Below are 14,438 nucleotides of genomic sequence, written 5' to 3' on the forward strand. Positions count from 1 at the left end.
AAGGAAAGCACCTTCTGAGAGTCRATGGTAACTCAAGGAAGTGCCTTCTCTTCTACAAAATGTTTTCCATTTGGGTTGTCACTACTTTTGTACAGAAAAACTCTTCTGCTCTGCTCTTAGGCTTAGTAGGACACTTAATTAGGGATGATATTCTCGGTACATTTGAGTGCTGTGGAGGTAAGTGCCAAGTAGCATTGCTGTATTGAAAGACCCACCGAAAATAATGCTGTTTTATGAGATATACAAATAGCARTGTAATTCTTTTCTTCTAAGTTAATTTCTGAACCATATTACACTGCACAGCTTTTATTACACAGAAATGTGTGTTAATAAATAGCACCAGMAACACATTTTATATAATAAAAGCTTATTTCAAGTGTTATAGGAAGCAAACATTGTACAAGACACTATTCCAGAAGTGATCTGGACCAGAAATATCAATTACCTTCAAAATCCTTTTTCATGACATGGCAACATGATGGGATTTCAAAATAAAAAAGGAAGGAGCAGAATCATTCAAAGCAGAGAATTAAAAATACTTCCCTGTCTGTACTCAAGGCTCAGATGGCAATGCAACCGGCAAATACACAGTATCACAAAATTAAAAAAAAACAACCTAAACAACCAAACCAACCACAAAACCAAAATCCCCCCAAAAATCCACAACAGTTAAATCTTCTGTGGTACTACGTATTTTTTAACTTTCAGTCAACTAGTTTGAAAAAAAGAAAAGTGTACCCTTCCTCTCTTCAGCCAGGAGCTCATTTAGTTCAGTGCTCTTCTTTCTACATCTCATACTTCATGCTCCAAAATGTAAGTTAGAGGGCCAGATGTATTATCTGGGAAGCTTTCCAAATTCATTAACTCCTTGGCACCAGTGACTTCAGGATACCCACTGCCAGCACTAAATATTATGCCCAGCAAAAAAACAGCTCCTGGAGGGAAAGGATTAATAAAATGAGGCATTGAGCAGTGGCTGTTGGTCTCTTTGGTCGCAACAAGCAACTAAAAGAATCGCAGTAGCTGCCAACACTGATCACAGCCAGCTTTCAGCACCTACTACTCTGAAGGTCTTTCCTGAGTATCTGCAGACCATTCACCAGAAATCCTGAAAAAAGCACAGGTATTGCTTGAAGGAACACGAAACCAATAGAGAAAAGACTCACAGGAAGGCTGTGACTCCAGTTCTGATTGCAGAGGGTGCTAAATGTTATGCACGGGGGTTAGAATCACATCATCACTTTTTCCACTATTACAGAAGACACAGACTGAGGGAGTTTGTTTTGCTTCCTGCAATGGATGCAGTCTGGCTGTCAACAGCTAAAGGACTGATGACTGAGGAGCCTYAGAGAGCCCTGAAAAGGCAGGAGACACGATGGATTCACTTGCTGTTCTCAGCTTTCTTCTTAGGGCCAAGGAAGGAGTTCCATGATGAAAACCAGCTTACTATCAGTCATGAGCCATCTGTYAAGGCCCCATCACCAGAGAAGCCCYCWACTTTAATGATCAACATGCAGCAAGAGGCCCCTATGATTTTAAACACCAAACTTGCTTTGCTAGCTGCTTTGCCTTACTTTGAACCTTCACAGTTTTAATAAAAAGCACTGATTTATTTACGCTCTTCAAATTTCAAATATACTGTTTCTTAACCTTTGCTTAGACCTAATGCCATTTTTATTGGGTTTTTTTGCCATCTCTAATCACTTAAAATGTAGTAGCAGTTCTTAGTGTGTGTGATATTCCAGGATCCAGAGATAGCAGGGTATCAGGTCCTAATGAGCACCTCTGCAGAGCTGCAGTATCCATTATCCTGTGTGAGGTTCTGCACTGACACACTTACACTGCTCTTTCTTTCAGAGAAAGCTTCATTTCTGCACTCCTCATAYAGACACATCCACCATATTTACAAGCTCCTCTATGCTCCTATGAGTCAGAAACAACCTGGAATACAAGTCACTAGGAAGCTCCAACTCAAAGCAGAAACTCAAAGACAAGAAATGTGGCAGGCTCAGCACAGTCACAGTGCAAAGTGTTGCCAGGTCTGGGGAAGAGAATGAACGTCCCAAACAGCCCAGAGCTGGGAACTGTGGGAGGTTCTCTCTCCTAGAGAGAGAACTGCAGTGCACAGCACAGCCAGAGCTCTGCAGGCTCCTCCTGCCCACTGCAGGCTGGCAAACACAATGGATGTACCACATAGATGACCACTTCAAACTCTAGCAGGTCTTATGTCAAGTGAATGCATTCATCACAACTATTAAAAGTCTGCACTTTGTTTCATTTTATACTGCTTAAACATTCTGAGGTTTTTAATGCTCTCTTGACCTGCTTCACTGAATTCTGCACAGAGCAATATTCAGCAATACTGACCTAGGGGAGAATTGGCAACTATGGAATGTGAATATTAAAACCCACACCCAAGCCTCAGTTAATATAACAATATGCCCCGAATCACTTCAGGAAATTAAAGAGGACCAAAAAAAAAAACAAACCAAAAACCAAAAAACAACAAACTTAGAATTAGTATTAATGTATGGCTGTAAAAAAATATCAGTGTGTTGGATTTTTCTTCCTAATCACTTTTCCCACTTCTGTATCATAAAGAGCAGTAATACTGAGGAACTTCTGAGCTTGAAATTTTCCACGTCACACTAAACAAAGTTCCTATCCCTTTCTCTGCTCCTAGAGCACAAGGCTGTTGGTTTGCAGTCCCCGGATGTCAACAATTCATACTGGGTATGAATAATTCCCATATTACTGAGATGTGATCGAAAAGAAACAAATCTTTCATCTATATTGTTTATTGTAGAAGATGGTAGTTTGGATATCTGCCAGATCAGGCCTTCTCCTCTGGGAAAAGGCTGTCCTTTCTGTCATGCACTCAAAGCTTACCCACATTTAACAGTACGGCATTCCTCACACGCAGAATCACTCTTTGGCATCTTGCTCTAATAAACTAATGTTGCACCTTTAGGAGGCAGTTCCCTCGCTATATATTCACAGGAGGACTCTCTAAAGGTCCTACCTCCAGGAACTGTAAAGTTTTATTTCATGCTTGTCAAACTGAAGTATCTTACTTTGGCTCACTTTTAGGGCAGAAGCTTCCTTCACAGAGAAACCCAAGTTGTGGTGGGTGAACTTCTGTTTTTAAAGTGGAAACGTGAAAAGGGCTTTGCTGTTGAAGGGTTGGTTTACTACACTTTCATAGGACAGAAAATTATCATTTTCTGGGTGAGACCAAGTGAAATAAATGCTTCTACAACATAGGCTTTTACAGGCTCATTAGTTCTCTGGTTTAGCAGCTTTCTGTGATGAGTTGGATCGAAASAAACCCTAATCAGCACCTTGGCTCTTAGGGAAAGCTGTCCTTTTTGTCTGAGCTGCCTGTTCACTCCATCTGGACCTTAGGAAAGCTTCTCCCTGCTTGTCAGGCTCGGCTCAGGCTTCTCTGACTCCTTAGGACAGGACCAGACTCAGAGTGCAGCAGCCCAAACACAACTAAGAGACAGCCACAGTACTTTAACAGCAAGTACATCACACAGCCAAAATCCCACAAAACCAACTTTAAGCACCCCTCTCAGAAACTCAGTTTCAGTTTAATCTTCAGGACAATAAGAGACTCAAACTTGCCCCGCCCCCCCCTTTTCTTTCATTCAGCACAAAGACATCTCTGAAGATCCGCARATCTTCTTTCATCCACACTTTCTCCCTCAGATGTATCTGCCTACCCCTCCATCCCAGCCAACCTCCTTCAGCTTAGGCTGATCCCAGGATCAAAAAATGTCAGTTATGAAATCATTCTTCTCTTCTCCTGAACTTCCTTTTTCTTGCTCCCTTGACTAAACCAGAAGAATACTATTATTTTTGGAAGAATTATTTTTCTTCTAGGTTAGCTTCCCACAACAGCTCGTCATGGAATTACAGGAATAATAATGTTGGCATAGAGAGAAAGGGGGCAGAAACTTGTGGCTCAGCCTTTATGAATACAAGGCTATCATGGGATAACAGGAAAATACTCAGTTAACATGCTATTTTATAAAAACTCAATTACAAACCCTTGAATTTGCACCTGCACTGCTGTTGGTCTAAATTCAGTTTTGCTCTAGATCCTAAATCCCACACAWGAACATGGAGGGAAACAGGTTTCTCCTGCAGGCTTGGTATTGTTCTCAGTAGATCAGATCTTTTCACTTTAATGAGTGTAATTCAAAGAAAGATCAACGGGCACTGCTGTGCTGTATCTTAATACAAAGAACACTAAAAGTCACAGACCACAAAGCATTCATATAATCAAAGCGAGTAAGTGATTTAAGAAAAGATTCTTACAATCTAAGGATGAGACAGCAGGGATGCTCTTATTCAGTTTGCAGAGGTTTACTGCTACTTTTTATTCCCTGGTCCTGCCACTGAGAAAGTGATTTTATTCATGGCAAAAGAAACAGTGTTGAAAAACCACAAAAATTAAAAAAAAAAAAAAAATCAGTGCAAGTTTGGCATTTGAATTTAATAAGGATATAGTTTGACATGGTAGCTACAGTAATTTAGTAGACAGCTGCCTCACAGCTCTCAAATCCATCCACTTGCCGAGCTTCCCTTCCACTGCCACATAAGCTTGTCTCTCAAATGARTGGTTCCAAGCAAATAATCTCAGCACTGTGCATTTTTTTCTTTCTTGTTTTAATTTTTGGCTGGTTTAGCTCCTAGCCATCTCACCAGCTAAGCTGTGGGACTGGAATAAAGAAGGAATGGAAAGCAGGCAGCTGCAGATAGGAGGCATGGTGACCAAGACTGTTTTATTCRGCAGCAGCAAGCATTTAGATCAACATCACAGCACCAAGCATCATCCTCAAGTGAAGGATTTTTATCTACAGATGATTTTCTCAGGACCTAACAAAAAAGGGTCACAACAAATCATCATCACACAGCCTATGAAGTGTTAACAAAAAACAAAAAACAAAAAAAAGGAAAAAAAAGCTGTCAAAGGAACAGTTACAGCTGGTGAGGAGTATAGAGTATAGGAGTATAAAATGAGTCTTCTCAAGAGTAAAAATGAGTGTTTGTTTCCTTCTACAGTAGAGAAGCATCTAACTATGTTATCTGAGAACTGCTTATCAGCCACATAGACCTGGCAGTCACAAGGGACTTTAAAGACCCCCAGACTGACATTCAGAAAATATTTTGACTTACAAACTGATTTTCACTAAAATTTAACAACACAGAAAGTTCTGTTAATTTAGAATAATGGCTTGAAGGACAAAACTGGTAGGTGTCCAGCCTTCCTTCTCCTGAGTCAGTGAAAACCCAAACTTCTCATGCACAAAYATATACAATTTTTGTGCAAGTAGCAACAATAATCAAGGCTCCCCATTCCTTCCCAGCTCTAACCAATGAAGATGGTTAAAACAATATATAACATAATATGCAACACTATTATACATGTTAATTTAAAAAAAACCCCTCCATTAAAAAATGGTAGCAATGCCATACTGGCATTGAGTATTAAGTAAGTTAATGTATAATGTATCATCCTAGGTTCACTAGACAAGTTATGGTTGAAGAACAGAAAAAACCCACGGCAGCCAGAAATTCAACGAAAGCTGAGCATTTCAATTTTTGGACTAGAAATAATTTTAAACCCCAACAATATAATAATCGCTTCAATGTAACACTTTGTGACTTTATACTTTGCCAGACATAAATAAAGGAGAAAACATTCACTCAATAAGTGACCTGCAGGAAAAAGGGAACCTTTTTTTGTGCTTCTCAGCTGCATGAACTGGTACATATTCTCAGGTGACAAGAASTATAAGTTCAAAGAACACTTTGCTCAGAGAATCATAATCAAAGTTGATGATGATGATAGTGTTGACAATAACYATGACACCACCATCACAAGAATATAATCATTCAGTGAGAGTTGAATGTAACAGTGAAAGAGTGAAAAATCTTGCAAAAGTATTCCCCATAATAAAACATCAAACATAACCCACACCTTAACGATTTAAAGCTTATGGGGGCACAAGTTGTGGGTATTCCAAAATATAGAAAGRCACTTGTATTTATTTTTGTGCCAGTCACGCTGAAATGGCACCAAGCATCACACTGGTTAAACAAAGGGAAAAATCACATTGTACAGCATCCAGTGACACCTCAGTTTGCTTATAAGCAGTATCCAAGCCAAGCACAGGTTAGGCTACACTGGTATTGCTAAGGTATTCTGCAGACTGTGAAGCAGACAAATCCTCTTCTCCTTTGCAAGAATATTGAAGCAGTCAAGTATTACACTTTCATTCTAAAAGAGAAATAAAATGCACTAAAAATCAAYCTTTTCTCTCCTCTCAGAAATGCAAAGGGAAGGGTCAGATTCCATATGCTAYATGCTTTCAGTTAGTGGCAAGGCCCTTGTTTGGACAGGTTACTTCATTGCATATGCCAGTCTTCTCTACTGTGGACCTAGTTACTACATAAATTCTTATGAACTCAGCACTAAATCCAATGCTCCCTTTGAAAAGCTGAGCTTTAATGACATCCAGAGCAGCAAGAAGGCTTATTTAATAAAATTATAAGATCTGGCATAAGGAGAGGAGAACAGCACTTCCCTATCCACCTCTTTGACATAATTGTGTTACCTGCAAATCAAACTTATTACAATGGCACTAGTCTCAAACAAGCCCAGCAGCATGCACTAAGCTTTCTCTAGTCTTTCCACTATTAACTCCCACCAGAATCCTTGATTAAATGGAAGCCTTTGTGCTACAAAATTCTGCATAAACCACTGGGTTTTTCTGGTGTTCAAACAGCTCAATATTTAGCATGATTCCTCCAGCTTAAAAAAAAACAAGTTCTCCAGTTTTGCTTGCTTTTCCAAGTCTGAGCTCAAGTTAYAGCAATAAGTTTAGCCTAATATTGATAGTTTTACCAGAACAAATGTTAACACACTGGATTCTGCCTGCACCACACTCTACTTTGTCCCTGTGAGAAACTACACCAGAATCCTTAAAATCRCAGGTTATGTTCTTATTTGTAAATATGGCAGTATCTGAGCACACCTGAGTTTATTAGAAGGTAATTGTCTACACTACAGAARTCCTAACAGCCCCTCTGCTCACACAAACACTTCCCAGAAATGGTTCAGGAGTTAGGATATACAAGGCACAACTTCCAGAGACAACCCAAAGCCATCTTACAACAGAGGCCCAGAGCAGACAGGAATCATCCTGTGCCTCTCAAATGTAAATCCGAATGGGATTTACACTTTCACAGATTCAACATGAGCATCTCATAGATTTTTTTTCACCTATGAAGACAGSCATGGCTTTTGCAAGAGGCTGAAGAGCCTTTCCTGAATGCAATGATGAAGTTGATTTGTTGCACTTTCCATACCCTGTTCTAGTGGGTCACATAAAATCTGCCAAGAAACCTAACCTTTCAACCAATCCTGTGTTCTAAACTATAATCATAATYCTCACACTTATCCTTAACAAAACCTCAGTACAATGTCCCTCATGCAGAATACATCCTGGCATTGAAGGATGCAGAGATACACCAGGACCTGTAACCTAAATTATTCCAAACTATCTCCACTTTTCRTCTGAATTACAGTTTAACCACAACTCAGTCATGCCCACGCAAAGCAGTACAGACCTGATGGCACCCAGGAAAGCCTTCCCTTGCAGGATTTAGCTGCACAGCTGCCTTTCCAAGCCCTCCTTCCCAGAACACTAACCCTACCTACAGGCTGAACAGCGAAGTGGGAACTGCACTGGCAGTAAAATTAACAGTAAGGGGCAGAGCCTGACCAGAAGCATCCTTCCAATTATCCCAATGGGCCTTTTCCTACTCAAGTCCAAACCCTATCCCTTGCCATGTGTTGTGGTTTAACCACACAGCATTAATTCAAATTCAGCTCAGGAACAGAGCTGCCCACTATCACTCAGCCTTGCTGGTACTAAGCCATGGCCCACTCACATGTTCCTCACAGAGCAGCCAGCAAGAAAATAAGACATTACTCATCTCAAAACTGTCTTGAAACACAACCCCAGCCAAAAACATGGTCTAGTGACATTAAAAGAAAAATAGGAAAGGTTTTTTGACCATTTTGCTAATTAATATATCAGAGCTCATAAAGAAAGACTCATCAGCTTTCCTCCAGCACTGCATCATCTGAAAGAGCTGTGTCAGCAGAGACTTCAGCAGACAGTCAATAATGCTAAAAAGTGTTCTAAGTAGTAAATCAGAACACAAAAAAAGACTTTTAGGAAAAAATTAAAATAGTTGTAARAAATTCAGTACTCTAYTTTCAGTATTTTATATAAACCAGKTTATATTTGATATGCAAGTCCTGCCATTCCTTATAAAGGATATTCTCTTAACTTTCCCAGAACTGCTTTTATAAAATGTTAGGAGTTTACAAAAAACCAAGCTAAAGCTTGCTGATTTTTCATCTTTGTGAATTTCAAGGATTTTCACTGCTTTATAACAGAGGCACCACTTGTCTGCTTCTCATTCTCATCATTGGTGTGGGCATACTATTGCTGAGCACACAGGGAGGTTACAGAGGACAAATTCCTCCTCAGAGGAGGATTCAGAGAAGTTGTCTTACACACACACACACTGAACTCTGTTTTTGTCCAGAAAAGGATGAGYAGGCTGCATCAATACAGCACTCCAGTGCTTTTGCTGATGGCATTGTGGAAAGAACATCTGTAAGCACAGCTGGAGTCTTCCATCCTGCAGGATGAATGACAGGCCAGGTATGAGAACCAGAATCCCTAGGTGGATTTCTAAGAGGGTCATATATGTATGTGAAACAAAGCTCCAGCCATCTTCTCACAGAACATGCTTGCAGGCTCAGAATGTGTCCAGACACACTTCTAAAAATCAAATYTACTTTTTAATGAGGGGTGGTGGCAGGGAGGGAACTATGGGTGCAATATACACACAGATGGGGCTAGAACTACAGATCCTTCTAATGCCCCAGTCTTATGGTGAATTGTGATAACAGTTTTTGAAATGAATACACACCTCTAACTCCTGCTCTGCTGCTGTGCAGTAACATGTAATATATGAGGGATAAAACAGCTGTATCAAAAGCTGAGACTAAATGCTTGAAGAACCAATGCCCCAGAAGAAATASAAAGGATATTTCCCTAGAGAGAATTACTCAGCTGCATATTTTATAGAACAAGTCATGTTGAAGGAGAGATAGGATAATTGCATTGATTGTTAGTAGGTGATAATTAATTCTGCAGAGAAGTAAGTTTAGTTTCCTGAAGTCTAGAATAGGATGGAAACTCTTCATTTTGTAATGAGAAAATAACAGTGTTTTGCTTGCAGCACAAGAAGCTGCAATGTCTCCTTTTAACATTCTTAAGGTACTTACAGGAAGGTAGTACAATGAATGATGTTAAAATAGGAGTTCCATGATGTGAATGAACGTCAGAAAATTGCACATATGACATCTAATTCCAGAAAGTATAGAGTAAAAGGAGACCAGAGAAAAAGAATATCATGTTCTTGAACAGACCTTTAATATAAATATTTGAATGGAAAAATGTGGAAACCAAAATTGCAATTGATTTCTTTTTATGAAGGGTTAGGAAACAAACACAGAGAGCAGGAGAAATGCTTTTCAATGGTATTTGAACAGTATTTAAAGTGGATAGGACTGACACCAACCCTCTCAGAAGTTARCTAGATTATTTTATTCTTAAAGGGATAAAAGAAGCAACTTGAGGGATTTTTGTGTTTATTCCTAGGGTGATTTGTCGGCCACTGATTTTTGGTTTATGAGGAAAGATCTTAGGTATATATAAGAGATCTGAGAAGAATAAGTAAAGCCAACAAGCCAMGGTTCAATAAACATGGGTCCACATGTTCATATAAAATTTGTAGGTGTCTTCAAACAGAAAACTTTTCAAAGTCAGTTTTCAAGAATCTGCAGAAGTGTGCAGAAGAAAGATCAAAAGCTACTAAAAATTATATTATAAAGCTTAATTTACCTACAATAATTGATTGCCAAAGAGTTATAATCTTCCCCCTCCAATATTCTTTGATAGCAGTGAATTCCATTGATCTTTGGTAAACTGCATTATGTTGCAATGTTTATAGTAAATTTTCTGAACAGGGAMAAGCCCAAGGGCAACACCCCCAGCTTCTTCAAGTTGACAAGATCATTTCTTTGAAGCTTTCACATTCCCAAAAGAGAAAGTTGAAAGAATTTTTTTTCTTCCCAGGAGTGATAATGTTACAAGACTTATGAACTATTCCCTGATTCAGAAAGAGAATCCAAGAACTTTACAGACTTAGGAAAGTTGCCAAAAAATTTTAAAAGAATTTGTCTACTAAGTTCATGAAAAGGTCTTCAGATAAGGAAAATCCACACCAGAGAACTAAAGAAGTTGTACARAGAAGGAATACCATAAATAATCAGGAATCTCATAGCTGACCTTCCTTTACATGAATTCAGCTTTTTAGGTCTGTCAACCGAGTGGAAAAAGACAATGTACAATCATGCTACAAAGGGGCAGGAAACKTCAGGATTTTCTACCATCAGAAGAGATTGCTGAATAACTAAAGTTTTCTAGGAAGTTTAAGGTTTCTCATGTCAAGTTACCCATAGCTCGTGAAAAATTACAATCTTACGTGACATTGCCTTGGAAGTTTTTTTAATAGAACAGCTGCAAGTTGTACAATACCATGGCATGGTTGGCAAAACTGATTTAGTAAGCAGGTATTGTAATTACAGTACTATGGACTAATGTTTTTTATTATTATGGCCTGAAAAGTTTAAGAAAAAGTAAATTACTTGTCCTGCACAAGCACAACAAAAGGAAAAGCTGTGACACTTTTTTTTACTCTGTAGAGTTCTTAGCGTTTTCTTTAATATTCCTGGTAATGAAGTGTGACCCAGAGCAAGGAAAAMAAGCAAAGAAATACTTGTATTCCTGAAAATGCATATTGTTTGAGTCTCTACACTCTATAAGACACGTTGCACTTCCACTTATTTGAAAGTGTATTTTCTTCCATTTACAACACCTGTACTGAAAAATAAGGCTACAGCTCTTCCTCAGAATGACTTGGCTATATACACTACCTGGCTAAGAGCAACTCCTAACAACAGCACTCAGCTTGAGTGAGTCCACACAAAGCAGTGTCTCAATTTGCAAGTGTCTCGGCCACCACAGTTTCTGGAAGCTGATTTCATTTACTGCCCAYACTACTTTCAGGTTGCTGACTTTTTTTCCAAAATAGGAGGACAGCTTACCCGATTTGTGTCCGGCCAACAAACCAACTTTGCTTTCATCTGCCACTGGAGAAATAAAAGAAAAGACACAAAGATCAGAAGCTTATTTAAATTCACAAGCCTTTGAAACACTGTCAAATTATTTCAGACACAGCATCCTGAATCTTTAAATTATAATAATCTGAAAAAAGCCTTTCTTTACCTAATCCACATGGGGTGCTTCAAAGTCCAAATATCTGAGTCAAAGCCCTCTGAAACCAATAAAAGGACTACCAGCAGTCCTTGTGGGTTACAGATCAGGACCTCAGCACTTACACGCTCAAAACTGAGTTGTCATAAGAGCAATTGCACTTGTAAATAACTCATCTTGCCAGACAAATCACAGGGCATAGGAGAGTTGTAACATTTTTAGATCAAAGACCTCAATTGTAAAAAGAATCCAGATGTGGAAACCTTCCCATCTGCAAGACATCTCACTGACTCATGGGACCCTCTGCAGATAATAAGGTCTCCCAAACCCTGAGCTTTCCGAAGGCTTATGAATTTTCTGTATGTTATATTTTATTTTGTCTATAAATTGTAACTTGGTAGTATTTCAAACACACTGTTTGCAGACAGTAGTGGAGAAGCAATTTCTGAATGTAATAGGAATTGCAAGTTCTGTTCAATAACTTTGCTTCAGTTTATCATCATATATCTCAAGAAACTAATTAAAATACTCTCTTGGAGGGCTGAGGGGAAGAACCAATCACTATTTCTTAAAATGAATTCTATGTAAAGAATCRGCGGTAAATGTAATGTTTGGGATGATAAAACAAGAACAGGAAATGAATGCTAGGGTTGAAAGCTTATCCTTCAACTCTGCCTGCCCAAGCACTCCCTTATAACTTGCCTTAAAAGGAATCTCTTTATATGACAAAATAAATTGTCAAGTCATTCCACAAATTCTATAAATGCAAACTTAAACAAGCTTTGTATAGCGGTCACTATAAAAAATTTACATAGAGTGTTATCTGTAATGATACAAGAGCCTGGTATTTTCTACTCAGGGAAGAGCACTACAGTAGTTACTGACATTTAGGGGTTACTACTGGGAAAATAATCCCAGTAGATATTTTCTTACATTGCCTCCCCACTTCACATTTAGGGAAGCTTTTAYCCTCAAAAATCAACATCAGATTCAGGACTGGGATTCACAACGGGAGTCATGAATCCACAAATGAACACTGCACCTCTTCTCTACTTTCGTGATTTGTCACCTGATTATCAGTAAATTGGTACAGTGTGGTCCCTTTGTGGGACATAGGTGCTAATAAAGTAAGACTAACACTGTTTGCAGCATTGTGTAGAGTTTCTGCTAAACAAAATGGCATCAGGACTGGTCAAAACTAGAAATGCAACCAAAACTCAAGGAAGTTCTGCACTCCTTGACCTTTCACCTTTTTTTCTAGGCCCTGTAAATGATAACTACTTAACTCCTTGCTATGTAGTTTGATCCTGTAATGCAAAATGACTGGACAAGGATTTACTATAAGGATAGTTTAAACTCCTTTTCCTCTTCCCTTCTCCCAAATTTATCTCTAAGCAAAACAACTGTGGAAAACTTTGGTCCCAAAGGTGAGTGTTTTGACAAGTTATGATCRYGTGAAAACAAGGGATTATAAAGGAAACTGATTCAGAACTTTAATTATACCAGTCACTAATGGCAACCAGTATAATGTATGATAATTACTTAAGGTAGATAATGCTACAGTACATAGGAACTTTTAAAAAAAGACAAAACCCAAGGTTCACAGTATATTTTTTAAAACTATGCTGATGACTTGGTTTGCCTGAAACTAAGTTGTACATTATTAAAGGGATAAATCCATTTAACTTAATCACACTCTACACACCAGCTTCACACAYAAAAACCAGATTTTAATACTGGAGGGAAAAAGGGAAGAATAASATGATTAGAAAATGAAAAATAATCTTAACAAAATACAAGGTTAGCATTATAAGTTTAAGCACACACACGCACTAAAACTGTGAAATGCRAATACTAATGTTCTATATCAAAGTTTGATCAAAATATGTGTGCACCTCTGCAGGGTAATTTTCATTTCATGGGTTATTATGCTTAGGCAGGGCCTTCTAGGCTGGCCATCTTTCATTAGACTGAACAGGAGTCACACAGGCAAGACACTGGATAAAAATCCCATCCCCTCCCTTGTTTCCCCTGGAAACAAGGAGAAGACAACAGAAAAAAAAAAAGAAAAAAGAGGGGAAAGAAAGGCTAACAGAAGATAAATACTTTGTATKCCAAGGTTGAAAAATTTGTAACTACAGATTTCATTTAGGAAGTAAATAGGACATCCCGTTCCACAGAATACCACTGGAAAACAATTCTTTGCACGCTGTTCAAAATTCATACAAACATTCAGTTATGACAAAAATAGTCTTTCTCTAGTTCTTGGCCTTTGAAAAAAGGCAAGAGCTAAGAGGAAATGTGTTTTCTAAGATTCTACTAATGTTGGCCTATCTTTGTAAAAAATCACCTGAAAGATTTTAAACAAGGAAAAMTACCATCTACTCTTAAAACTCAAGTGAAAAGAATTCTTATTATTTTTATATTGCAACATAAAAAAGTAATTACTTTGCAAATAACTGAAATATTTCAGCTCRAGAAGATCACACTTGGGAATAYACAAGGAACTATTTTTTATGAAGAYACTAGAATTAATGTATATTCTTGAGATAAAATTATTAAATGCATGACATCTCAAAAAAATGAAACCACCTAATTTGGGGACTGTAAAGGAAAAACTCAAACAAAAATCTTAGAAGGGTTCACGCAAGAGAATAAATAGATTCACAAGCAAGAAGACACTTTTCCTGAACTTGTGAATCAAACAAAACGTCACATTTTGAAATGTCCCTGGAACCTCAGGGATTGTTAGTTCATCAAGTTATTAATGTTTCTCTGTAGAAATCATGCCAGCTCTTTTAAAATAATATCTATTATTCAAGAACCACATTTTCACCATAGAAACCAGTTATGCATTCACTGTCAGTACTCAAAGTAATTGCTGAAATAAAAGATGAAAGAAGTTTTACAGCTCCTTAATAAAAACATGGACATTTGGGGTCTAGCAAGACTACAGATTGTGAAAGATGGAATATTACTAAACCAAACAAATCTGCCCAGCTGATA

At 38.2% G+C, this 14,438-nt stretch overlaps 1 protein-coding gene across 1 annotated transcript in view; it reads right to left on the bottom strand.

The window, feature by feature from the left end:
• Positions 1-14,438, bottom strand: part of PARD3B (par-3 family cell polarity regulator beta) — a 391,507-nt gene that overhangs the window by 157,361 nt on the left and 219,708 nt on the right. Inside the window, exon 16 of the mRNA XM_057372886.1 lies at positions 11,264-11,308. Within this exon, the coding sequence (XP_057228869.1) occupies positions 11,264-11,308 (45 nt within the window). The remainder of the gene's footprint in view (positions 1-11,263; positions 11,309-14,438) is intronic.

Source organism: Malurus melanocephalus, unplaced genomic scaffold (assembly GCF_030028575.1).
Source record: "Malurus melanocephalus ecotype Western Australia unplaced genomic scaffold, MMel_1.1 scaffold_180, whole genome shotgun sequence".
In the NCBI taxonomy this organism is placed as follows: Eukaryota; Metazoa; Chordata; class Aves; order Passeriformes; family Maluridae; genus Malurus; species Malurus melanocephalus.